Source organism: Haliotis asinina, chromosome 1 (genome assembly GCF_037392515.1).
Source record: "Haliotis asinina isolate JCU_RB_2024 chromosome 1, JCU_Hal_asi_v2, whole genome shotgun sequence".
NCBI classification, from domain to species: Eukaryota; Metazoa; Mollusca; class Gastropoda; order Lepetellida; family Haliotidae; genus Haliotis; species Haliotis asinina.
In genome coordinates this window covers 70,426,666-70,453,864 of record NC_090280.1, presented here as the reverse complement: position 1 = coordinate 70,453,864, position 27,199 = coordinate 70,426,666, and the positions used below count along the sequence as shown (strand labels likewise).

The 27,199-nt window shown below is 38.6% G+C and overlaps 1 protein-coding gene across 5 annotated transcripts in view; it reads left to right on the top strand.

The window, feature by feature from the left end:
- Window positions 1-27,199, top strand: part of LOC137296382 (uncharacterized) — a 148,151-nt gene that overhangs the window by 7,016 nt on the left and 113,936 nt on the right. For 3 of the 5 annotated variants that reach the window (XM_067828169.1, XM_067828196.1, XM_067828201.1), the window contains exon 2: window positions 25,861-25,950. In XM_067828169.1, the coding sequence (XP_067684270.1) occupies window positions 25,896-25,950 (55 nt within the window). In that variant the 5' untranslated portion in view covers window positions 25,861-25,895. Of the gene's footprint in view, window positions 1-17,594; window positions 17,673-24,416; window positions 24,461-25,860; window positions 25,951-27,199 lie in introns of those variants that run through there. The other 2 variants (XM_067828180.1, XM_067828188.1) reach the window with 2 other exon arrangements.

Sequence of the window (27,199 nt, the reverse complement as noted above, 5' to 3'; positions counted from 1 at the left end):
AGTGTGTGACATTCAAGATACATCAATTCATACGTAATAATAACATACAACAATAGACATAATCAATCATATCCTAATACACTTTAAGTATAAGTCACGTAATTTAAACATTGTGGTATAACATAGTATGTGCAGTAACTGCTTACAGAAACATAATGCAAAGAATAAACATTTCTTTGAGTAACTACGGTACTGATAAATAACCTAATCTCACGGATACATTGATACCCATTGTAACGATTTATGACTATTAGGGGTGTAGCGCCTAATGTGTTATCTGCGGTAATGCTTGATGCATTAACTACGGTAAAGCTTTACGACTAAATATAATTTGTTTTCAGTTATCAAAATACATGCATTGAACAGACACGGTAAACGACATGTAGTGCTCAGACTGGACATGAGGCATTTAACTCCTGTATAGGCAGCACGCATTCTAACTGCAATGTTAGCAAATATTCTCTCAATACAATGATTTCAGTAGGTACGGTACGTGACAAAAGTAAGTAGTAGATGTAACTACATGGGAGAAGATATTGCTTTAGCTAGAGTAATACTAATTTGTTTTATCATGAAGTATTTTGGTGACAACGGTAAATGCGTTCCGACTGGTGTTGCTATGGACAACGCACAATTTTGATATGTATATATACGGAGTTAACATAGACTACATGTAATACTGTAATGATATACTTAAACAAAAGATGTCAGAATATACATTATTGTGCTTCATAAACAAGACAAAAACACAGCTAAATGACAGTGTTAAGGTGTTAGGACGGTTCTGATAAAATACGGCACTAGATAGGAACAGAATGAAGGCTGTAATTACATTCTAAACTATGCTTGTTTGAATGTATAATCTCGTGGAATAGGAAGAGAAGGTATAAACTGTTCTGTACCGTATACAAGAGCACGTGGAACTGAACGTTTTAAACCATAAGTGAAATACTTATTCATGTTTATGAAACATCAAAATACAAATGTTGACTGTTGTAACCTGTTCTGTTCTCTCGAATATTACTGGATCCAGGGATTTTTTAAATATACGGAATAACTAACCTAAATATAAATTCATCATTGCTCGAAATAATAGTATAAACTGTGACTAAACTACAAGCATCTAGGCTGCTGAACAAGAATCTAATCTAACAAGAATCGCATGTACATATCTAACACGCAAATTAAAAAAAAACGCGACAAAGAGTAGGGATATACATGTACACATGTGTGCCGAAACACGGAAAGAACACATTCGATTGTACATGAAAAACATGAAACCTGAGGCGCCCTGAAAAAAAATGAAAAACATGAAACCTGACGACGCAACGTGCATAAATAAATACATCTTGGTAGGGGCTAAGAATTAATCTAGAACCAGCACTTGAACTAAAAAGTGCTTCAATGTCGTAGGAGTGCTTCAACCCAAACTCTAGCATTTTTAGATGATAATTACAAAGAAACAGCAAGTTTGGCATAAACAAGAATACAGTTTAAATGTTTCTTACCTTGAAACAAGAAAGAAGAGAGCTGTGAGTTCCTTGGGTTTATTCAAGCAAGTGTGCCTGAGATGGAAGAACCCAGGATTTTATAACCCACAGCTCTACCCGTTTGTCGTTATCAAGTTTTTCCGATGTTGGAGTTTTCCATTTGCGTTATCTACCCTATGCTGACAAGGTTTACTACACGAGGTAGGTGGTAAGGAGATGATTACCTAACAAAACTTGATTTTCTTTATGGTATAGCCATGGTCAGCTAGTGTCAGCTGCTAATCCAAATATCTGTCAGTACGTGGCAGTTACAACAAGACAAAGAGGATGGTACGATGCTAAAGTCGATTTTCGATCACGACCTGATTGATGGTATACATGCTCCAGCTGAGATGGGCCTACTTATCTGCACTTGACCATGGGATGTAGCCGAGAAGAAAGGCCAGTGCCGACACAGCTGACTAATTTCACCTGTGATTAATTAGTTAAGGCTAACATTGCCTGCCGCTGTGCTTGACAGATTTCCTTTGTTAAGAATATTTTTTGAAAAAATGTGAAAATGTATGAGGAAATACATGCACTATAATACAATCACAGCTGTCACAAGTCTTTGTCCTTTCGGGCGTTTCCATCCGGTGCCTCAGAGAGCATGTGATTCTAATATAGTGTAGTGGAACCAGAAGTCTTATACAAGCAAATTAAACTGAACACAATAGTTAACATTTAAGCCATACTGTTCAGTTCAGCTCAACCTGATGAGGGGGCTAGGATAAGCCCCGAAACGGCGTAAAATAAACTCAAGAAGTTGCAATCTATAAAATATGTCCTGTATTACTAAGCCAACTTCTAAATGCCTTTGAAGAATCACACAATAGTTTACATATCACAGGAACACGGTAATGTTATGTAAACAAACTCGCGCTACCAGGTTATTCTTGTGGAAAGAACATTTGAACTTTGCCTATTCGGCATAACATTGCTTGCGAAATGGTTTCTTTGACCCATTAACTCAACTATACCACGTACCATTTTGACTGCAAGCCACCTCCTCGTGGAGGGTGCTGGTTAATGCTAAGTGCTCGCCAACTCCCCGTTGTTGACCCGGAGGAATATTTGGTCCATAAACCCGTTTGCCATGTGTTGTGTCGGTGAAGGAGGGGATCCTGGTGGTTGAGGGCACTGTATAAAGGACTAGGTGGTCTTGTTGCCCAACACACCATTTTGGCCCTAACATCACATAGACGGGTGGTTGAATCAATCAATAGGCAGGTCATACCAAGCCCTTGGTGTTATTGTGTTTCACAAAATACTTCCTGTTGTGGACAGTCTTGTCCAAATGATCTTTGACTTGAATTTCAAAAGCATCTTTATTAATTTTGTAGTTAGCATAACCTTCTTATACCCTGAAGGCGTTGGCTCATGGGCCAATCTGGTAGAATAATTCTTCCATTATTCTGTTGCAGTATATCATCCGAGTGTCCCCCGTGCTGCAAGTCGGAGATCCACTTGTTATTAGCACTGTGGCTTGAGGGTGGAGAGCTCAAATGATGAAACAATATTCAATGTGGCTTACGTAACTCCCTAAAAACCTAAACGTTCACTTGACAATGATGATGTACAGCCACCTTAACAATCTATTGATTACTGACCACGCTTTCTAGTCATTCACATTATTGATAAAACACCTCTGAAATAGACCGATCCACTCTGTAAATCAAAACTAGCGCATGCGTCATTTTCGGCCAATCAGCTGTCAGCTTTGTGGATTTGTCGGACTTCTTTCTGTAGTCAAACGATGCCTCTAAAGCGATGTGCTGCGAATTGACCTCAGACATATTGCAACGATATCAAATCCAACTGATTCGTAAATTTTATGCGTCTGTCAACCATCCACACAAAAAAATCGGACGATTCAGGAACATATATTGCATTCAGTGATGAAAAATTGAAAATTGAATCGCAGATACCAGAGCAAATACGGCGCACCGTAGACCGGAAGCATTACGAGGGGAGATAATTTAATGCGTTTGAAGCAGGCGACGAATGTTCTTTCATAGTATTCACACATCTGAGTTTTTCGCTTGTTTATGATAAAAAAACAAACAAACAAAAAAAACAACCCCCCCCCCAAAAAAAGCAAAACAAAAACAAACAAACAAAAAAACAAAAAAACAAACAAACCCAAAAACATTGTCCTTACATCAAAAGATCACATTCTATTAATTTCAACATTAAACCATCTAAGACAAGTGCATATTTATCCTAGAGGTAGTTTGCATTCGCTTGCTATGGACACCCGTAACTGTCTTATCCGTATTAATAATTCTGTAGCAATGAACTGTATATAATGAATAATAGCATGTGTGATTCTGATGATAAATTTCAACAAATGATTGGAAGATTCAGTCAGCAATAACATTATTTCGAGTGTAAATCTGAGTACCGTATGTCAAAATGAAAAAAGTATGGAAATCCATTTTAGCCAAAACGCTATTGTTGCATTAGCCTAGTGTAGGCATATAAAATTCCCACTGAAACTGTTCTGGCCTGTTCTAATACAGTTTCTTGTTGCCAATCTGGATTATTTTTAGATATATTTGTGTACACATTTGTCTTTGTTTTAGAAACATCATTTAATTGTTTTGAATTATACCAGTTGGGATCTAATCTGAGGAGACATGGATGTGTGGTGAGTTGTTATTTACTTCGTTTTTAAAATGAAATCTTTAGTTCAAATTATTTTCAAAACAACACTTCCTCCTTTATTTCCAGTTCCAGTTATCAATTTCTTTATGGAAATGTTCTACGTACTGAAGCATACTTAGTTATTTGTTATTGCCAAATGCTCAAATTTTTCATATTTCCACAGGTGTCAATGGAGACCTGCACTTTATGTGGGGATTCTCCCAGTGATGGAAGACCTATTACATAATTGAGAGAGAAAGGGTGTAGTACAATTAATAGATTTAGCCTGTTAAGGAATGACACAATTACCACTCATCCAGGCCAAAAACTACATTAATGCTGCCGCCGGGATTATGTGAATGCAAAGACTTTACAACCAGCCAACAAATTATCTTCTCCTGAAAACCTTACGGTCACATACAGGCGGCTTCAATTTTAAGGAAAAGTGTCTGTTTTGCAGAAAATTTGCAGAAAAAAGTTAATGAGAAGAAACGAGGAAATGATGTGTATCCAGTTCGTACAACAGATTTTAAAAATATCAGTAGTTGCTGTTTGTGTAAAAAGAAATGATGACTGGTATAAACATGTTATGAACAGACCTGATACTGTATTGGAAGACCTGCCCGCAGTTGATACTGTGTACAATAACCATGCAGGGTTAATTTTCACACAGGAAGACAAATGACACTGACACAGGATGCCATGGAAAATCAACATATGGCCGTCCAAAGAAAAAGAAAGGAACTGATTCAGGGCGCCCAAAAAGTTCGAAATGTGAAGATGCCTTCTTACTAGTTATGAAACAACTTGAAATGACGCGGAAAAGCTATCCATCTCGGATCTAGTGAAAAAGATGGAGACAGTATGTCAAGAAGACGCGTTTAGTCCAGTCCACATAAAAAAACAAGGTTCTCCACTTTAGAGCAGATGTGACAATTACAGACGTGAATAGCAAAAGCAGTGTTCTCACTTTTACCAGATCAATCGCAACCCTTCTCCAAGAGTTTTATAGAAGACCAAGACAAAATCCTGAACAAGAAAAAATGTCTATTGTTAGAATGGCAGCCAAACTCACCAAGTCGAAATACAATCATTGCCCGTGGAAAAAGCAGCCTATCCAATGCCAGAGGACGTCTCATCAACACAAACAAATTTTGATCTACCAGCATCGCTTAAGTTATTACTGAGTGAAATATTCAACATCACAGATGCTGATAACGGAATTGCAGCAATAGGTCAAGCTATAGTACAGGCAGTAATTCTCCAGAGAATACAAACCAAATCAGATGACCTCAGGATACTTCACGCAAATAACAGGACAGCACAGCTATGGTTTATGTAACCTTTGCAGAAGCTCATCAAGGCAGAGCGCTTTGAGAGCTATGCTGCCATATCTTACTGCCTTGGGCCATAACTTGTACCTAAAGTCTGCTAGAATATATTTCCAACAAATGGATCAACTGAAATCCAAGAACCGAGAAGTGTTTTTGGAGGACTGACAAGTACTGGTCAGGTATTTCGTCTGATCTTGCCATTGAACAAGTGTTGATGAGGAGTCTTAAGGCAACTGGTGGACTGACAAGAGGGAGAGGAATGACAGAGATCCAGCGCGCTCAGTGGATTCTGTCTATGCCAGACTGTGCACAAATGAATGAAGCTCAACTTCTGCTCAAGTGGACAAAACAAAGATGATGGAGAGTCAAGACAGAAACGGGACTCAAAGGATACAAAGATTCTTTCTAAGTTTCTGACTGAACAGAATCCCTTCAATGTCGACCCCACTTTAAGAAACATTGAAACTGGAGTTACGGCAGATATCACTGTGAATGTCGACAATTCTAAAGAGTTGGGAAGGAAGATCCTGAAGTCAATGGACAACCAAAAACCTCATGAATTTAGTTTCAGGAGGAAACGTGAAGCTGTTACCCTAATTGAGAATTCCTCGCTAAAAACAGAAGATGGCGCTATATTTGTTGATCCGCAATTGCTCTTTCAGAGATTCATAGCTGCTGCCAGGAGTGTATATGATGACCACTGTGATGTCTTCACATATGAACTCTGCAATTACCCCAGCTCAATGTTTGATTTAGCAGGACTGATGCGCATGTCACAGAAGTCAGTGCTTGCAAATCATATCTGGAATATCGGTGACTGTTGAGGTGCTGCTTTAGAAACAGACAGTGTCCGGTACGTTATTGATGGAGGATCCATGTTGCAGCGTGTCCATTGGTTTTCTGGTCACACATTTGAGGAAATTTGTACACGGTATTCAAACGGTATTCAAGAAGCTGTGGTTGTCATTGATGGGTACATTTCCGGACCTGACACAAAGTACGCTATCCATCTTCGAAGATCAAAGGGAATCGTTGGCACGAAGATATCATCTAAATGCACCACTCCTTTCCTTTCCTTTACCAAGAAAGATGCATTTGTAGCCAACTTAGAAAACAAACAGAACTTTATAACATTACTCAGCTCCAAACTTTTTGAAGATGGCATCAAAACAAAACATGCAACTGCAGATGAGGAAGTTTCTACTTCACGAACAGCTATTGAATCAGCCAGAACAGAAAACACCATCTTGCTTGGAGAGGATACGGACCTCTTGGTGCTTCCTTTTCATCTCTATAAACCGGAAGCCAACAGCCTCACTTTCATGTCCGACAAGCAAGGATGCAGTAAAATCAAAGTATGGGACATACGAAAAACCCAGAGTGTATTAGGTGCAGATACCCGCAAAGTCTTGCCTGTCATCCATGCAATCAGTGGATGTGACACAACTTCTCATTTGTTTTGAATTAGGAAAGGAGAGGCTCTGAAAAAGATGTGACCACCTAATATCTTCAGCCACTGTCTTTCTTCGTAAAACAAGCACCACAGAAAATGTCAACAAGGTTGGGGAAGATCTCGTTTCAATTTTTGTATGGAGGAAGTGATCAAAAGAATCTGAACACATTAAGATCAGAAAAGTTCTCGAGCCGTGTTTTGATGTGTAAAACCGTTCTCCAAGTACACACCTTGCTTCCAGCATCTGCAAGTTCAGGTGTGGACCACAAAAAGCGATACCGAATTAGACCCATGTAGTTGGGGTTGGCTGCTGTATCATAACAGACAATTAAATCTGCCAATTAAAAATGATATTGCTCCTGCTCTAGAAACACTGATGAAGATCATAGAGGACAATACAATATAAAAATGGGCTATAGATCACCAACAACTGAAAGTAGATCACCACACTAAGGACCATGAGGACTTACATTACTTTTGCTACCTACATGGACCCTAGCTGGATTTACACCATCCCTTCAGCCATTGGATTTTATGCAGAGAATTAGCCATACATTAAAATGACAAAAATACTACGATTAACAACCTGGAGAACGTAAATTTACATCAAATGTTTCGGGACTTACGTACCCTCTCAGGCGGACAATAATTTTACAGTACTTTAACCCCCGTTGAGGGTACAGCCACTAACAAATTCAGTTACCAATTTGAAATAGTTGTCCGTTGTGATGGAATACTCAACACGGTCAACATACGATGCAAGTGCAAAGCAAACTGTGATACTGGAAAGTACACTTGTCGAAAACATGGTTTAGATTGTTCAATTGTGATTGTTCCAACACAGTTAATAGGAGGCATATTAATGAACGACAATATCTATAATATAATTTCAAAACTGATTCTCAGGCCGAGGGAGAAGGATAGCTTGACACCCTCTGTTTTATGAGTGAGTGAGTGAGTTAAAATTTAACGTCACATCGGCAATATTTCAGCCATATCGTGACGGGAACGTAACATTAAAATGGAATATATGAGTATTATAAAAACCTGTCGAAGAAGGACAGTAAAACAACTAGAACATCACAGAAAAGAATGTAAAACTAGTAGCTATACCTAAAACAATTTATCTATAGAGGACAATACAATATAAAACTGGGCTATAGATTGCTAACAACTGAAGGTAGATCACCATACTAGGGACCATGGGGACTTACAGTACCTTTGCTACCTTCATGGACCCTAGCTTGATTTACATCATCCCCTCAGCCATCAGCAATTTGGGAAATCTAGCCATACAATAAGAAAAACACTTATACTACGATTAAAAACCTGGAAATTTAGAATTTACTTTGAATGTTTGTGGACTTACGTACCCTCTCAGGAGGACAATAGTTTTACAGTACTTCAACCCCCTTTGAGGATACAGCCACTAACAATTCTAGTTACGAATCTAAATTACCTATTATTAAAATACATATATCTACAGAATCGCAGTGCTCAAATTTCTACCATGAAATCAATTTCCTTTAAAAAACCAATGATTAAATGAGAACTAACAGTTGTATACAAGATCCTTGATAGTTTTGACATTGAAATACTTATCCCTTGTGATGGAGAATTCAACACAGTCAAGCAGAATATGCTTGACCGTAACTCTCTCATCACAAGGGATACAAAACGGAGGATCCTCACCTTTTAACAGATACTTATGGGTATATCTTGTATGGCCAATACGACATCGTCGCATGATTACCTCTTCAAATCTGGACTGACAACCCAAGTGGGTATAACCAATGTAGGGTTTTATTTCATGTAGTTTATTGATACCTACTTGGGTGTCCCACTTCTTCTGCATCAGATCACATATGTAAGTTCTAATGCTCGCTTTGTAATCAGAGTATGGAATAAGAAGTGGTGTCACAGATTTGTTGAGTGCTGCCTTGGCAAAAAGATCGGCCATTGCGTTACCGGAAATACCTACGTGGCTGGGTAACCAACAAAAGACGATGTCGTATTGGCCAGTGGCAAGATCATTATACAATTCAATAATTTCAATTAAAAGTGGAGATATTTTTAATATCCTGAAGGCAAGAAAGAGAGTCGGAATAGATTATATATTGTTTACGTTTAGGGTGTCTTTGAATATATTTAAGAGCTGTTAGTATGGCGTTAGCTTCAGCTGTAAAAATAGAACTGTTATCTGGTAATCGAGAAGATATTGTTCTGGATCCAATGACAGTGGCACAAGCCACTGCGCCACCGTCCTTGGACCCATCTGTAAATAAGGATTTATAATTGCTATATTTATGTTTCAGTTGATTATATTCTTGTTTATACTGTAATTCATTCGTTTCTGATTTTTTAAAAGTCGTTAATGTTAGGTCAACTTGTGGCCTAACCAACTGCCAAGGAGGAGAAGAAAGAAGACGGGAAGGAGCTATGTTTTCCAGCTCAATGCTGGCAGCAGAAATAAGTGGTTTTATTCTTAAACCAAGAGGCGGAACAAGAGAAGATTTCTTATTGTATAAATCCTCATACAGAGGATTGAAAACACAGTTATGTGCAGGGTTTGACTCATTTGAATATAGTTTTGTTACATACTGTAAAGCTAATTTTATACGGCGCTGCTCAAGAGATGGTTCATCAGCCTTGACATACAGGCTGTCAACAGGTGAAATTCTAAAGGAGCCAAGACAAAGTCTTAGACCTTGATGATGGACTGAATCTAATAGTTTTAAGTTGCTTTTGCAGGCTCCACCATAGACAATGGAGCCATAGTCAAGTTTTGAACGCACGAGAGATCGATATAGATGGACAAGGGTAGCTTGATCCCCTCCCCATTTAGAATTTGAAACCACTTTCAACAAGTCAAGTGCTTTCAGGCATTTAGTTTTAAGTGATGTAATATGTGGTAAAACGTTAAATGTGAATCAAAGATAAGACCCAAGAACTTGGCTTCCTTCACAACTTTAATGGCCGTCCCATCTAGAGATAGTTCAGGGTCTTTATGTGGTTTGTATTTTCGACAAAAATGTATGCAGTTAGTTTTCGATTTAGAAAATTTAAAGCCGTTTTCAAGACACCATTTATTAATCTTGTTTAAACACAACTGCAATTGCCGTTCAATGGTATGCATATTTTTACCACGACAAGAAATATTAAAATCATCCACAAATAATGATCCATCAATTGAATCGTTTAAAACTTTTGATAAACTGTTGATCTTGATGCTGAAAAGAGTGACAGACAAACTACTGCCTTGTGGAACACCCTGATCCTGATTGTAATGATCAGACAGGGTAGAACCCACACGGACCTGGAATTGTCTGTTATTTAAAAACTTGGCTATAAATTCAGGCAAACGACCTCGCAAACCGAAGTCATGTAAATCTCGTAAAATGCCATATTTCCAAGTTGTGTCATATGCTTTTTCAAGATCAAAAAAGATAGACACAGCGTGTTGTTTGTTAATTAGTGCGTTTTTCACAAATGATTCCAAACGCACTAAGTGATCGTCAGTACTTCTGTTTTTCCGGAAACCACATTGTATATCAGTCATAAGGTTATTTGTTTCCAAGTACCAAACTAGTCGATTATTTATCATGCGTTCCATGGTCTTGCAAACACAGTTAGTTAACGAAATCGGACGATAATTAGATGGATCCGTATGATCACGTCCAGGTTTAGGTATTGGTACTACTATAGCGTCATGCCACGAAGAAGGAAATTTACCTGAGGTCCAAATATCATCAAAAATTGATAAGAGCGTCTCTAAACAGGATTCTGGTAGATGCTTCAGGAGTTGATAATGTATGTTATCAGCTTCTGTAGCAGTGTCATGAGCTTGATCAAGAGCAGTATGGAGTTCATGAATAGAAAACGTTTCATTATAATCTTCCCCGTTATCAGAATTGAAATTAATAGTTTTCTTTTCTTGGTGTTTTTGATACTGCTGGAATTAAGGTAAATAATTAGAGGAGGAAGTGTGTTTAGCGAGGGTTTCGCCCAGTTTATTTGCGATGTCTGATTTATCCGTAAGTAACTGATCTCCATGCTTAAGATGATGGACAGTGGATTTAGTACCTTTACCTTTAATTTTCTGGACCATGTTCCATACCTTGGAAATGGGTGTCCGAGAATTTATTTTAGATACATAATTTTGCCAAGAATGGCGTTTGTTCTGTTTGAAAGTACGCCGTGCTTTAGCATTTAAAATTTTAAATTTATTTAAATTATGCACCATAGGATGGCGACGGAAATAATGTTCTGCTTTTTTCCTTGCCTTCCTAGCTTGTTTGCATTCATCGTTGAACCATGGTTTTCGAATATGTGGAACTGCAGAGGACTTTGGTATACACTCATCAGCTATGGAGTTCAATTCATCAGAAAAGCATTTAATAGCATCGGGAATGTCAATAAAACGTTCGGGTTTAAGTTTTTCAGCACACAGTGTTTGATATAAAGCCCAGTTAGCCTTTTTAAAATTCCGCCTTGATGATGGAGGAACATCAGATGGATTTACAGCTTTTAATACAGTAGGAAAATGGTCACTTCCACAGAGGTCATCGTGGACTGACCATTCAAATTCATTAAGTAGTTCTGAATTTGTCAGTGACAAGTCGAGAGCAGAATAAGTCCCTGTACCAGGGTGTAAATATGTGTTGGAACCATCATTATAAATACATAAATCATTGTCAGAACAAAAGTCCTCCAACGATTTACCTTTAGTGTTTGTATTTACACTACCCCAGAGTGGGTTGTGGCCATTTAAATCTCCCATTATAATACAGGGCTTCGGGAGCTGATCATATAGAGTCTGAAGATCGGTTTCGGCAAACGCCGAAGACGGCGAAATATAAAGAGAGCACAGTGTAAACGCCACATGTAAAGTAATTCTTACTGCAACAGCCTGCATATTAGTAACAAGCGAAACAGGGCTTTGAATAACATTTTGTCTGACAAGAATGGATGATCCGCCAGTGGCTCTATCACCCGGAGGCGAAAAACAATGATATGCATTAAAATGACGAAGGTCAAATATATCTGTTTGTTTAAAATATGTCTCTTGGAGACATATCACTGAAGGTGTAACGTCTTGGACTAATAGCTGTAATTCATGTAAGTTAGTCCTCAATCCTCTGCAGTTCCACTGTACAATATTATTGGAATAAACTATCTTTTGGGGGGATTTATTGGGGATCTACCCCGCACTCTTTTGGAGGGCGACAAGCTATGTGCCCTAGAATGGACGTTTTCAGAAACGTCCATGTCTTCAAGAGACCCGTATTTATTAAATAATTGAACTTTATTTTGTGACCCCTTGGGAGCTCTGCCACTTTGTTGTTTTGAAGCATCAGGCTTTGGCTTCGGTTTACCTTTCACCGTTTGTCGATTATCACCTGTTGATTGAGACTTTGAATCTGACTGGGATGATGATGATGATTTGTGATCAGAAGACGACTTTGAGGTACTAGGAAGTGATTCCTGAGTCTGTGATGATATAGCAGGGTATAAAAGCTGTGGAGAATCACAATTTACCCAAGTCAAAGTAGTTTGGCAGTCTGTGGTTGATGTTGTTTTAGAGCTAGAACCCGATGATGTTTTTGCTATTGTAGCATAACTTGCTGGAAGATCAGATCTTCTTACCCGTTTTTTTGCTTCAGAGAAAGAGATATTTTAATTTTGTTTATCTCCATTTGTTCTTTCCAAATTGGACACTGTTTAGAAAATGAAGAATGGTCGCCTGAGCAGTTGGTGCATTTTTTAAAATCACTGTCACAATCTTCTGTTGTGTGTGTCTTCTTACCACAGTGAGCACACACAACAGACAATGTGCAAGTAGTAACACCATGACCAAACTTCTGGCATTTAAAACACCTTAATGGATTGGGTATATAGATATCTACATTGATGTGACAATAGCCTGCCTTTACTGATCTGGGAGCTGTTGGAGAGGAAGATGAAAAAAGGTAGGTATTAGTCTGAATGGTCTCCTGGTTTTTACGTGTTGTAAAACGCTTAACATATGTGACCCCTCGATCTTTCATTTCTGAAACAATATCAAATTCAGACATGTCGGCGAATAATCCATCTCTATCCCTGACGATTCCTTTGCTTGTGTTAAGTGTCCTATGCGGAGATACTGATACTGGAATGCCGACGAATGTGGTGGTAGACATCAGGTTAGTAGTCTGTTGTCTTCTGTTGCACTCAACGAGCAACGCACCTGAACGCAAACGTCTAATATTTTTGACGTCACCAGCAATTCCTTGTATGCCTTTCTGTATCGCAAAAGGGTTCAACTTTAGTCTGCTGTTATCTTGAGTCTCAATCACGACAAAACGTGGCCAGTAATCAATGGAAGTGGACAGTCTTTTGTCGTTATCATCTGGATCATTGTCAAGTGGACGTTTTTTTCTTTGTAATGGGGATTTGAGAAGCCATGGTTATGGTTGAATAGTTTATTATCCGAGCTCCCCACCCACCACGGAGTATCACAAGGACAATGCTAAAAACAAGCGGGTCTCCGGCTTGCAGCACCAAGGATACTCGGATGATATACTCCAGCAGAAAAATTAAAGGATTAATGATTCCACCAGATTGGCCCATGAGCCACCGCCTTCTGGCATACGACTCTAGGCAATAATAAACAGTAACGTTTTCAAATTCTGTTTCGAAATTCGCCAAGGCTAGAAAATATACACATACAATTCTCAAATTTTTGTGCAACACTACAGAGTTGTAGCACAGGGCTTGGCGTGACCAGCCGATTGATAGAATCGGGCCGATTCTACCACCCGTCTACGTGAAGTAAGGGCCAAAGTGGTGTGTTGGGCAATGGAACGCAGTTAAAAGCCCCAGTGCCCTCAACCACCAGGATCCCGTCCTCCACCGACACGGGACGCAACCCACGGCAAACGGGTTGGTGGACCAAATATCCCCCCGGGTCCACTACGGGGGTGTCGGCGAGCTCTTGGCGTTACCCAGCACCCACCACGAGGAGGTGGCTCGCCACGGGTGCCTGTTTTATGAGTAGTATAGTTAATCGGTGTGTTAAAGTTTCAGTAACAGCATGACGTACTGCTGAATACGAGGAAGTTATTCACCCTTCATTTCTTTATTGTAATGCCATAAATGTAGCACACACTATTTCTTTGTGACAAACTATGCTCGCTGACTGGAAACAAAGTGAATGTTTCTTTAAGGAAAGATAAACTTGTCACAAAATAACGTTATTTAATGTTACTTTTCAGTGCATAGACAATAATGTTAACTAACTGACAAACATAGTGATCATTTGAACGTTTAAAATTTGCATTATGTGCGAAAAAAACATCAGATGTCACTCCTTTATTTGTGTTCCTAGGTTTCCGAGGTGAGAATCGTTCTTTCATCGATATCTCGATCTTTGACCTTGGAAAAATTACATTTTCCCATTTTCCGATTTTTTGTGGGATATAGAGGACACCGCAATAGTGACAAAAACCTATAAACAATTTCTGTTGCAATTAGGTTGGGGTTAGGTTAATTTTCACGTAGACTGACTAGCCTAATGTGCCATTCATTCTCACTATATCTATTATACATTGCCGCGATTTGGTGTGTACCTTCACCAAAACCAATACAGTCTAAACACATTGAGGCGAATCAAGAAATGCGATAGGCCTCACGATCAATTAATTGTTGACACCTTCCCTCATGTAAGCAATGTCTTCTCGAAGGTGTGAAATTGCACGAATTTCCAAACTTTCGCACATGTGCAAAATCATTACCAGTTAGATAACATCAAACAGAACTTAAGAGTTCCCAGATGTAATAAACACGAACAATTCTTGTTACTTTCATTCCAAATTGATTTTGAGTAACGTTTTTAGTCAATACTGGGCATTTTAGTGCCTCAGTGAACTGTTCTTATTTGTGTTGTACTCCATCAGGCCAATTACGATGTTGTTTAGTACATTACTGACCTCATGTCTGTATTATATGTCTGTATTATATACACAGAGAAAAAAGTTAAGCACCCCCCTAACTAAATAGTTATGACCATGCATTGAATAGCCCAAATAAATATGACATTTGTTGACACCAATCGACATTAGGTTTGCAATATATGGTCAGTGTTTTAGTGAAACCAGAGCTCCAGAACACAACAAACAATGCACGTGCAAGAAACTACCCATGCATTTTCCGAAATGCAGTATGTTCGTGCAGGCGAAATTCACTGTTTAATTGGCTTTTTCCAGACGGTTTGTCATTACCATAAACAATGGCACGTAGGAGCTTGTCTGAAGGCCAAAGATGGCAGATTATTGGTCTTCATGCTGCAGGAATGTCCTTTAAGGCGATTGGAAGACAAACAGGGTACCATTACACTGTGATCAGCAGACTCATTAGAAAGCATGCCCAGACTAATCAAGTTAAGGATCGTCAACGTTCGGGACGTTCCCCTGTGACGTCACATCGTGAAAACAGAGCACTGATACGGCTGGCGAGACGTTTGCCCTTTGCGACCAGTAGAGTCCTGAATCGTCTTTGGCTTCCAAATCGCCAATTGAGCTCTAAGACTGTTAAGAAGTGTTTGAGGGCTGCTGAATTGGTTTCGAGGAGGGTAATTAGACGTCCTCTGTTGACCAATGACCACAAACGACGGCGACTGATGTGATGTCGAGCGAGGGAGAACTGGAACTTGAGGTCTTGGAGAAGGATCCATTGGTCTGATGAAATTCGTTTCATGCTGCATCCCAAAGACGGTCGAATGCGGGTCTGGAGGCGTGGAAATACAGCCTATGCTCCTAGGAACATCCTACCAAATGTTCCTTTTGGGGGAGGCTCTGTGATGGTTTGGGGATGCTTTTCACATGATTGCAAGTTGGACCTGCTGACTATACGGGGCAATTTGACAGGTGCGCGATTCATCCAGGAAGTGCTGCAGCCATATGTCGTTCCTCATTTTGACAATCATACTCTTGCTTCCCGACCTGTATTTATGGACGACAACGCCAGACCCCATCGTTCCATCGCAGTGAACCTTTTTATCCAACAGAATGCTGTAGATAGGTGTGACTGGCCCGCCATAAGTCCTGATCTCAACCCTGTAGAGCACATCTGGGATATCATTGGTCGTCGTGTGCAAGCAAGAGAACCTCCGCCACAGAACTTGGATGAATTGGAGGCAGCACTGCATGAGGAATGGCAGAGAATACCCATGATTCAATTTCAGCGTCTTGTTAGGGGTATGCGACGAAGGGTTGGCGCTGTGCTTAACTTTTTTCTCTGTGTATATTTTTTGTTTAATCTGCAACGTTGTTAAACATGTTTTCTTTGTATGGCCTCTCTCTATATACCCCCTTTAATATTCCCTACTATTCACCTGATGAAGGAGCAAGCATACGTACAGACAGTTGTGTTATCCACAATAAAGAAGTTCATATCCATAAATATGGCTTTTCTGATACTTGAATACATTACTGTAATCCTCCTATCATTGAGCAATGTTTCCCATAATAGCTGTTCTGAAATTGTATATGCTTTATGCTGAGTGTTATCAAATCTAACGTTTCAGTTACTGTTTTTTTAACCAAGGTAACGTAATTGTTGTCAGTTGTGAATTGTTAAATTTCAAGAAAGCTTTTCCTCATTGAATTTCCTCTAACTGAATATTAATTTCTGTAAGTTAGTGGTCCATCTTAAAACCTAGAGCAATTTTGGCATATGTAACCGAAGAAAGAAGATTATGTGATTCAAGAAAATAATCAAGCCCTGATTGTTAAGGGACACTTGGATGGCGCCATGTATATCTTCTTTCATCAGGGTTACATTACCTCCATAACTCAAAGTCCAGTATCTTATCTCTAGCTTTAGGGTTGTTTACAATAATATAGTTGTACTAAGCGAATAAAGGATTTTGGACTAAGTTCCAGTCCCCGGAGAGAATAAAGTAATCTGTCTCTGCTTCCTCCATAACATTAGCAATTCCTTCTAAGTAAATGAATGCGCATATCTATTTCAATATCTGTTGCTTTGTAATTACCACTTTTTAAAAAGACTCCTCTTTAATATTGAATTCCAAATTATTGTTAAAGTGAATACCTTTCCTCCAAGCATTTGCTTTGTATAAACCGAAATAGCATTCACAAAAAAAAAACCCACAAAAAAACCCCACAAAAAACACAAAAAACTGCTCCTGTTCCTTGCTAAAATGTTCTTCTTGTAAGCAACAGATTGAAGTTAGTTTTTCTTTTTAAGAAAGCCTGTTTTCTTTTGAAGTTATCATTAAGGCACCCACAATTCAAAGATGCAATTCTCATCCCCTCGGGTGTCATTGTCATTTAATCATCCACACTGCATGAGAGTAAACATTGATGTGTAACTTGTTGTGGCGTGTTAAGAAGAGGATACGCTGAAGATTTTACTTCTTCCAGAGCTTATTCTTCAACCATGTAAACTGTCAGTGCATAGTGTAGTAATTTAACTAACTCAAAAACGAATAACAATACACAAACTAAGGAAGTCATTGTCTCAACTTATTGTTACGCTTAGAAATTTGTCGTGTCAAAAGGTGTAAGAAATCCCCACAGCACCAGCAAAATATAACACTGACAAGTCTAAGATTTTCAATATATTTGTTTTCAGCAAAAACAAAGGCAAGATACAGAGCAAGATACAGAGATTCACAAGTTTCATGTGCAATACAACTGAGTCAGTTCTAAAGTAAGGGGTCACAAATGCAATGTCAACTTACCGAAGTCTTGGTGGGAGAGTGAAAAACAGTTATGCAGAATGTAACACACCGAGCAGTCAGGCAGCGGTTATGTAGATCAAGCGTTGACGGAGATCGATGATGTTACTCCAGTATCCAGTGTCCTTCCGTGTCGACAACACGGCAACCAGCCCTGTATATATTCAGTCATTGCTTCGGGAATGTTCGAGCTAATACGACCATCGCTATCAATGTGGAATCTTCTAGCAGTCTCCCGGAAGGAAACACAAATAACCAAAACGCTAATTCAAGAGGGGTTAACTGTAAAACACTTCCTGAAGGCCTGATGTCAAAATACTAAAGGAAGTGAGCATGATATGAAACGAAATGTGACCCATAATACTGATCATTCAAAACACTGTACCTTGTGACCCAATAATAATTATTACTTAATTTAATATTACAATGTGCAGAAAATACACTCTCGTAACATTATTACAATGAAATTGTGACAACATTTCACATCCCTCCGACCCAAGGAAAGATATCTTAAGCTATGGTAGCATAGGGTGAACGTTGCAGAAGACAGCTGGGCTATGGTTATAAATTTACCAAAGGAAATGCTGTCAATAAAAGTCGTAGAAAAGAAGAAAAGTCGCGGTATCCACTCAATGTTAAATATCTAACTGTGGTTGACGCCACCTCCGTTAACACGTGCTGAACGTGGAGTTGACTGAAGCATGTTCCTTTCGTGATTCTCAAAAAAGCTATTCACCTGCGGTTATACAAGACAACTCAACACCTTGGATCAGTATACAGCGTTAATGTATACCCACTTGATGTAGAAAAATCACAAATAATTGTCTGGCAAAATACAGAGAATGTTTACAATTATCCTGGCGGTGGTAACATTATTCAACAGTCTTCAACTGTTTTCAATAGACTGTTGCTTGTTCTTGTTTACGTTGTACACACCATCTCATATGAACGCAATTTCACCCGTTTTTATACAAGATAGTCCAATATATATTGTAAATAAACAGTGGTCATGTAAACCCTCCAAAGGAATCTCAAATCAGTTGTCTGTTAATGTTTACAATCATTGTGGCGCTGGGAACATTGGTACAATGATCAACTGCTTAATCATTGTTTATGTTAGGAGTGAGTGAGTGAGTGAACATTTAATGTCACATCGGCAATATTGCAGCCATATAGTGACTGGAAATGTAGTAGACACACGATAAAGATAAGTAGTTAAAGAACCAGTTACGGACTGTAAAATAACGAGCGTTTCACAAAAAGATTTAAAACTAGCTAGTATGTATTATAAAAAGAGAAAATTTAGACAATCCTATGACTTTTTGTTGTACAAAACCTCATATAGTGGATTGAAAATACAGTTAAATGCAGGATTAGGCTTATTAGAATGCAGTTTAGTAATATATTGTAATGATAAAATTATATACGGCGTTGGGTATGAGAAGGCTCATTGGTCTTGAAGATGGACAGAATCTAATAGTTTTAGGTTGTTGGTGCAGGCTCCACCATATACAATTGAGCCATAATCAATCATCGAACGGACAAATGATCAATATCGGTGTAGGAGGGTCGCTTGATCTCCCCTCCCCCCACTTTGAATTAGAGTGAGTGAGTGAATTAATATTTAACGTCACATCGGCAATATTATAGCCATATCGTGACGAGCCCATTTTGATACTGAATTGAAATATGTATACATTATAAAAACCTGTCAAAGGACAGTAAAACAATTAGAACATCACAGTTACAGTTAAAACTAGTATGGAGAGGTAAAACAAATACCACTATTTGGACAAATCTATATAAAATACGGATTGTAGATCGCCAACAACTGAAGGTAGATCACCATACTAGGGACCATTGGGACTTACAGTACCTTTGCTACCTGCATGGACCCAAGATGGATTTACACCATCCCCTCAGCCATTGGTGATTATACTGAAATTTAGCCATGATTAAAAGACATCAAATATACTACGATTAAAAGTTTGGTCGTACTAAATTTACCCCGAATGTTTTGGACTTACGTACCTCTCAGGAGGACAATAATTTTACAATACTTCAACCCCCATCTAGGGCACAGCCACTAACAATCTCAGTTATTAATCTAGACTACCAATGATAAAATATTTATTTACAACAAATCTAATTCTTTTTAAAATGCAACAATTAAATGAGAGCTGGTATTAGTAAAAGGATCCTTCATAGTTCGTGAATTAAAATACTGATCCCTTGTGATAAAATACTCAACACAGTCAAGCAGGATGTGCTTGACTGTGATTCTTTCATCACAAGGGATGCAGAACGGAGGCTCGTCACCTTTCAAAAGGTATTCATGAGTATATCTGGTATGGCCAATACGACATCGCCACAAAATGATCTCTTCAAATCTGGACTGACAACCCAAGTGGGTATACCCAATATAAGGTTTCATTGCATGTAATTTATTTACACCCACTTGGGTGTCCCACTTTTCTGCATCAGATCACGGATATACGATCTAACGGTAGCTTTATGATCAGTGTAGGGAATAAGAAGTGGTGTCACAGATTTGTTGAGAGCTACCTTGGCAGCAAGATCGGCCATCGTGTTACCAGAAATTCCTACGTGGCTGGGTAACCAACAAAAGGCGATTTCGCACAAGCCACTTAGCCACCGTCCTTGGACCCATCTGTAAATAAGGATTTATAATTGCTATATTTATGTTTTAATTGATTATATTCTTGTTTATATTGTACTTCATTAGTTTATGTTTTTTTAAGAAAAATGGTCAATGTTGGGTCCACTTGGGGCCTAACCAATTGCCAATTAGGAGAAGAAAGATGACGGGAAGGGGCTATATTATCCAGTTCAATGCTGGCAGCAGAAATAAGTGTTCTTAAACCAATAGGCGGAACAAGGGATAAATCCTCATACAGAGGATTGAAAACACATTTATGTGCAGGCTTGAACTCATTGGAGCATAGTTTTGTTACATACTGTAAAGCTAATTTTATACGTCACAGCTCAAGAGATGGTTAATCAGCCAAGACAAAGTCTTTGACCTTGATGTTGGACAGAATCTAATAGTTTTAAGTTGCTTTTGCAGGCTCCACCATAGACGATTCAACAAGTCAAGTGCTTTCAGGCATTTAGTTTTAAGGGATTTAACATGTGGTAAAACCGTTACGTGTGAATCAAAGATTAGACCCAAGAACTTGGCTTCCTTCGCAACTTTAATTGGTGTGCCATCTGGAGATAATTCAGGGTCTTTATGTGATTTATATTTACGACGAAAATGTATGCAGTTACTTTTCGATTTAGAAAAGGTGAAGCCGTTTTCAAGACACCATTTATTAATCTTGTTTAAACACAACTGCAGTTGCCGTTCAGTGGTATGCATATTTTTACCACGACAAGAAATATCAAAATCATCCACAAATAATGATCCATCAATTGAATCGTTTAAAAGTTTTGAAATCTGTTTATCTTTGTACTAGAAAGAGTGACAGACAAACTACTGCCTAATATACGATGTATCGTTTCAGGTTTTTCACATTGCTGAATAATGTGCGTAATTCTTTTAATTTAGTTAACCAATAATGAGCAATCAATCAATGTATTGGCGGTTAATCCTTTGAAAGAAGGGTGTTGTTTTTGCATAGGCACGACAGAGGGTAGTCAGTATAGATTAGTAAATGTACATCACGTGTACACTGCCTTTTGACAAATCCCCATTTAAATCTGCATAAAAGTATTTAATCAACCAGCGTGTTCTCGGTTAATCCTTTGATCGATCCAGACAAAAGAAATGCCAAATAGGGACCTTTGTCGGGTAATCTAAGTGGCGTTACCACTAATTACACCAGTTAGAAATTCATTAACTGAGCATCAAGTGAATGATGACAAATAACGTGTAGGTTTATACCACCTACAACACGGATTACAACGTAGCGACACCAAGTGATTTTGACAGAATCGTCCATGAAAACAAGGGTTGTAACTCGAAAACTAGGCAAAGCGGGAGACAAAACTAAATGATAGTAGATTGTGGAGCATATAGCTTTCATTTTTCAAAACAGCTGTTGCGATTTCAGGTTTGTACAAACCTGTAATTGAAATAGTTTACCCCCTGAAATGTAGATGAACTCTGCATAGACCCTCATATCTATACCCTCTCTTACGTCACAGAGACGCGCGGCTCTGATTGGTTGAAATTTCGTTTTCGGCTAAGAATTGTGCACTGTTGTCAAAGGGGTCGATTTAAGGTAATTAAAGATAGCAATGAACAGTTTTAATGACGGGGTTTCATTTATAACGATGTCAATGAGTGATTTATGCATTTGCACCCCCGAGAGTATATGTGATCTTTAAGATGCTAAATTTCAAAAACTAAAGATAAAAACTATAGACACTGCACGTCGTTTATTAATTAGAGCGTTTTTAAGAAATGATTCCAAACGCACTAAGTTATCCACGGTACCTCTGTTTTTACCGAAACCACACTGAATATCTGTAATTGGATTATTGGTTTCCAAGTACCAAACAAGCTGATTACTGATCATGGTTTTGCAAACGCAGCTGGTAAGTGAAATAGGTCGATAGTTCAAAGGATCGGTGTGATCACGGTTTAGAGAACAGAAAATAGTTCATTGTTTCAAAGGATAGATAGATAGATAGATAGATAGATAGATAGATAGATAGATAGATAGATAGATAGATAGATGTCAGTGTTATTGCAACATTGAAATTTTTTACTATCAACGCAGTTGGTAATTCAAAACATTCTGAGACATAGACACAAATAATATCTTAATTATTTCACATAAACCATAAAAAGGTAACTGAAGCAATTTGTTCAAGCTTTATTTAGATTTGAAATGTGATTTTTCAATGCAGTTTACATAAGAACTATGTAAAAATTTTCTATTTGATGTCTGTAATTATCTGATTCAGTGTAATCATCACGTGTATCAAAGAAGGCTCTGTTGATCCATCGTCAATAAAAGCAGGATAATATATATTAGTTACGGAATTGATACACATGCGTATGATCATTCAATCAGCCAACAGTAATGAGATATTTGGACACCTTTTTCAACCTCGAAATAACAGCCTCTGGCAGCCCGCATGTCCAGTTACGCCCTTTATGAAAGTGTTGTCCCGTGACAAGTATAAAACAAACTAATGCGCTGTTATATCATTGGACAACCTGTTTTATGGAGTCACGCCCACCATTAATCTTCTGAACCTCGTTTATCATCTCTGCTCAATGGTTGGACTGTGTTACCCTCCCCCCATCACCAGTGGTGTGGAATTCAGCGCATTCCACATACCCTTATTATTATTTCAATCGCTTTGTTTGACTAATCGATATATCGATATAAAGTAAAATGTTCTTTTTTTGCGATCTCTAAGGAAAAAAAAACTCGCCAAAGTGATTATTAATCCTGCGTGTTAATTTCATGCGTCCTCACAATTATGTACGTTCACGATACACACTTTTTCATGTAAGCTAGAGTTGAACAAGCCGAAATCCAGCATATCGACTGGTCAACGATATAGCGTAAAAACCAATCTGTATCCAAGCTGTCTAGTGAGCAAACGTGCTCTTCAGAAATTTAGCCCACGCCCCATCACCTGTCATGTCCTCTGACAGGTATCTAGTGATACATTTGGTCATTGATTACAAATCAGCCACTATATTGAACAGTTGACATACAAAACGGTTCATTCGGGAACTTTGATGACGCCCCATCCCATGATCCTTTGTGTTATATATATATATGCAAGGAATAGTGTTAAACAACATGTATATATGTATGTTCGTATGATAACGTATGTTTTCTGTGTAAGTGAGTTTAGTTTTACCCCGCACTCAGCAATATTCCAGCTATATGGCGGCGGTCTGTAAATAATCGAGTCTGGACCAGACAATCCAGTGATCAACAACATGAGCATCGATCTGCGCAATTGGGAACCGATGACATGTGTCAACCAAGTCCATAAGCCTGACCACCCGATGCCTTTTGTGGCAAGCATGGGTTGCTGAAGGCCTGTTCTACCCCGGGACCTTCACGGGTTTATATTTTCTGAATTAAATCTAGATGAACTAAAGTGACAAACTGTGAATCTGCTCCATGTAAGTCACAGACTAGCGTATCAGTACTTTCCTTGAAATATTCAGTTTACACTAGCAATGTATCAGCGAAAACGCTTCTTTCATAGAATATTATACAGCGTGTACGTCAATTCTTCTTTACTGCCATTGACATAGACGTTTTGCACAATTTAACCTCACACAATGTTAATGAGAGGAACAATTTGTTTAAGTATGTTGTTACGAGAGAGTATTTTCTGTAAATTCTATTATTAATTAAGTAATACTTATCATTGGGTCGACCTGTGAAGGTCCCCCCCTTGACTTGTGTCTTGATTAACTTTTGACTTTCGGGAGACTGGCCAAGAAGATTCTGCATCTCCTTCAACGCTTGACCTACATAACCGCTGCCAGACCGCTCGCTGTGTTACATTCTGCATATTTGTTTCTCACCTCACACCAAGACTTCGGTGAGTTGACACTATATTTGTGACCCACTACTTTAGAAATAACTCATGAAATGAAACCTCTCCTGTGAATCTTTTGTTTCTTGAATTTGTTTTTGCTGAATACAAAATATTGAACTTTTTTGGTCATATTTTGCTGGTTCTGAAGGGATTTTTCATCACACCTTTTGTCACGGCAAATTTTTAAAGGTCACATGCAACCAAACACTCAAACGTATGTAAAACACAGTTATCACTTGTTCATGATAAAAAATGCATTGGTGATAGTGAAAAAACAAACACAATTATAAGTGTATAGTCGGAAATCAAAAGTGCAATATTTTGTATTTGAGTTTACCTCTCTCGAAATGAGGCAGCCGCGATACCGAACCCAGTCAGGGCCGATGGATGTTGTTACGGGAGTGTATGTTCTGTGAATTGTATTATTAACTGAGTACAAAATATTATTTGGGTCACAATGTTTATTGTTTTGAATAATAATTATTGTGGGTCACATTTCGTATCATACATGTTCAGCGGTATTCGTATTTGGTGCATTCAATAAACCAGACATTGAGTTTTCTCTGCGACAGACTCTGCTTGTCACACTGAACATGTTTTATGTAACGAGTAGGTCATTTACTTGTTCATGTACCTAATCAAGATTAGACTACTGCTCACGACCTCATACTCTGGGAAGGCATACGGTTTCAAGCTCCGCGAACGTACTCACCGCGCATGCGTTCAACATAGCTGTTGAAAACAATTTTTACCCCAGCGCTGGGCAAAAAATGTGAATCGGGGTAGAATAGGCATGCAACCCATGCATGCCATAAAAGGCGACTATGCTTGTGTTAAGACGCGACTAACGGGATCGGGTGGTCAGGTTTGCTGACTTGGTTGACACATGGTTCCCAATTGCACAGATCGATGCTCATGTTGTTGGTCACTGGATTGTATGGTCAAGATTCAATTATTTACTTACCGGTGCAATATAGCTGGAATATTGCTGAGTGTGGCGTAAAACGTACTCGCGCACACACAAAGAATACATACATGTGTTAAGAAAATATATATGTACAAGCCATCAAAGGTCTACAAGATACAGTGCAATAAAATTAGGTAAAACGTTGCATATATGATATGTATTTACACCTTTCTTTCAACACACTGATATATCTTTACAACAGAATTAAAACATTAAACAATCAGGACTTGTTCGTATGACGAGACAGTTTCCTGTAATCCCCGAAACCTTCCAGGGATATCAGGAGTGAATAGCACTTATTAGTCTCGCCACACCGAGCCAGGCAATCCGTACAGGGTTCCAGGTGTTGAGCAGTCAAGTGACTCTCGGGCGTAATGAGTTATACATTATATATTAGCAATTAGCTCACTATTTGTCTACTCATTATGTTTGTCATTAACGTTCACGTAAAATATCATGTCTACTTATGACAGGCCTACCTCGTGAACCTTTTCCTAAGAAAACGTTTTCTGTAATGATGTGAGACCTGCAACAGATTTATTTTGTCAGCACCTACAATCCCAAATGTATACTCTGAACAGCTTTCAGACATGGCTGCTGTTGCTACTCTTTCATTATTGAAGTATTGTGCATTGATTACCTTTCAGAGTTTGATCCTTGGGGTTTAAGTCCTCCAGCAATTATGGGTTTACAAATCAGCTTCGTCATCATCATGGCTTCCATCTCTTCCATACTTGGTAAGTGAAGATATTTATTGCAATGTTTCAACGCATTCTGTCGCAATAGACAACAAAAGGGATCAGGTGGTCAGGCTCGCTGACCTGGTTAACATCGTATCCATAGTGTGTGCATCGATGCTCATAGTGGTGATGTCCAGACTTGATTCCACGTCTGCTGCCTTTTAAGTGGAATATCGACGAGTGTGACGTTAAACAAAAACACACACGTTGCACATACCGTAAGTGCAGTATCACTGGTGTCACAGTGGTGTCACTTTTCATAATTGCATTACTGATTGAATATGCAACTACAAGTGAGTGAGTTCATATTTAACGTCACATCGGCAATACTTCAGCCATATCGTGACGAGAACATTTAAACACTGAAATGGAATATATGTACACCATAAAAACCTTAAAGAAGACAATACAATATGAAACACGGGCTATAGGTCGCCAACAACTGAAGGTAGATCATGCAGTTATAAAGGAAAAGTAGTATACATGGTGATGGTTCTGTTACTTCACCCGCTAAGGCATATATTATTTTTGGAAATAAGGCTACATGAAGGATGAGCGTCATCCTGTTCTGTGAATTAATATTCAACGTCACATTGACAATATTTCAGGTATATCGTGACAGTAACAACATCTTGCCATGTTCCGCATAAGGTGAAAGTTGTGTTTTATACGATTCTGTTTTTCCATGCTTCCTCTTTGTCAGCAGCACTCAAAGTGCAAGCGTCTTCAAGAATAAAGAGTCTTGGAGATACTACCGGCCTTCATGCAACTTATTCATGGTTGCAGTGGTAAAAAAATAGGAACAGCACTTTTAGGGACGTTTCAAACCCCCAGTATTTCTACGAGTGAGTTGCTTTCAGTACAAAATCAAGCTTAAAACCCATCAAACGCGTAAACGCGTCTACTCAACACTATATTGTTGAACTTCTCACATATTTACTGTGTCTGCAGCTACGGTAAAGAGAATTATCGACACAACCGATGTGTCTTTATTTTTAAGGAAAAGTCAAATTTATTTCAAGATAATCGATATAACTGAATGCTGATGTTACATTTTGCGAATTTGAAAATCTGTGGAAATCTCTCAGGTCATCACAGGCATATGGTGCTCTGTTTAGACCATAGAGTGACGGTTTATCAAAACCTGGGATTTTGCTAGAGCGTTATCTGAAGTAGACATTTTCATAAATTATGAGTTATTGCATAGCTTCCATGGACACTCAACACCTTACCTGAGAAATAGCAT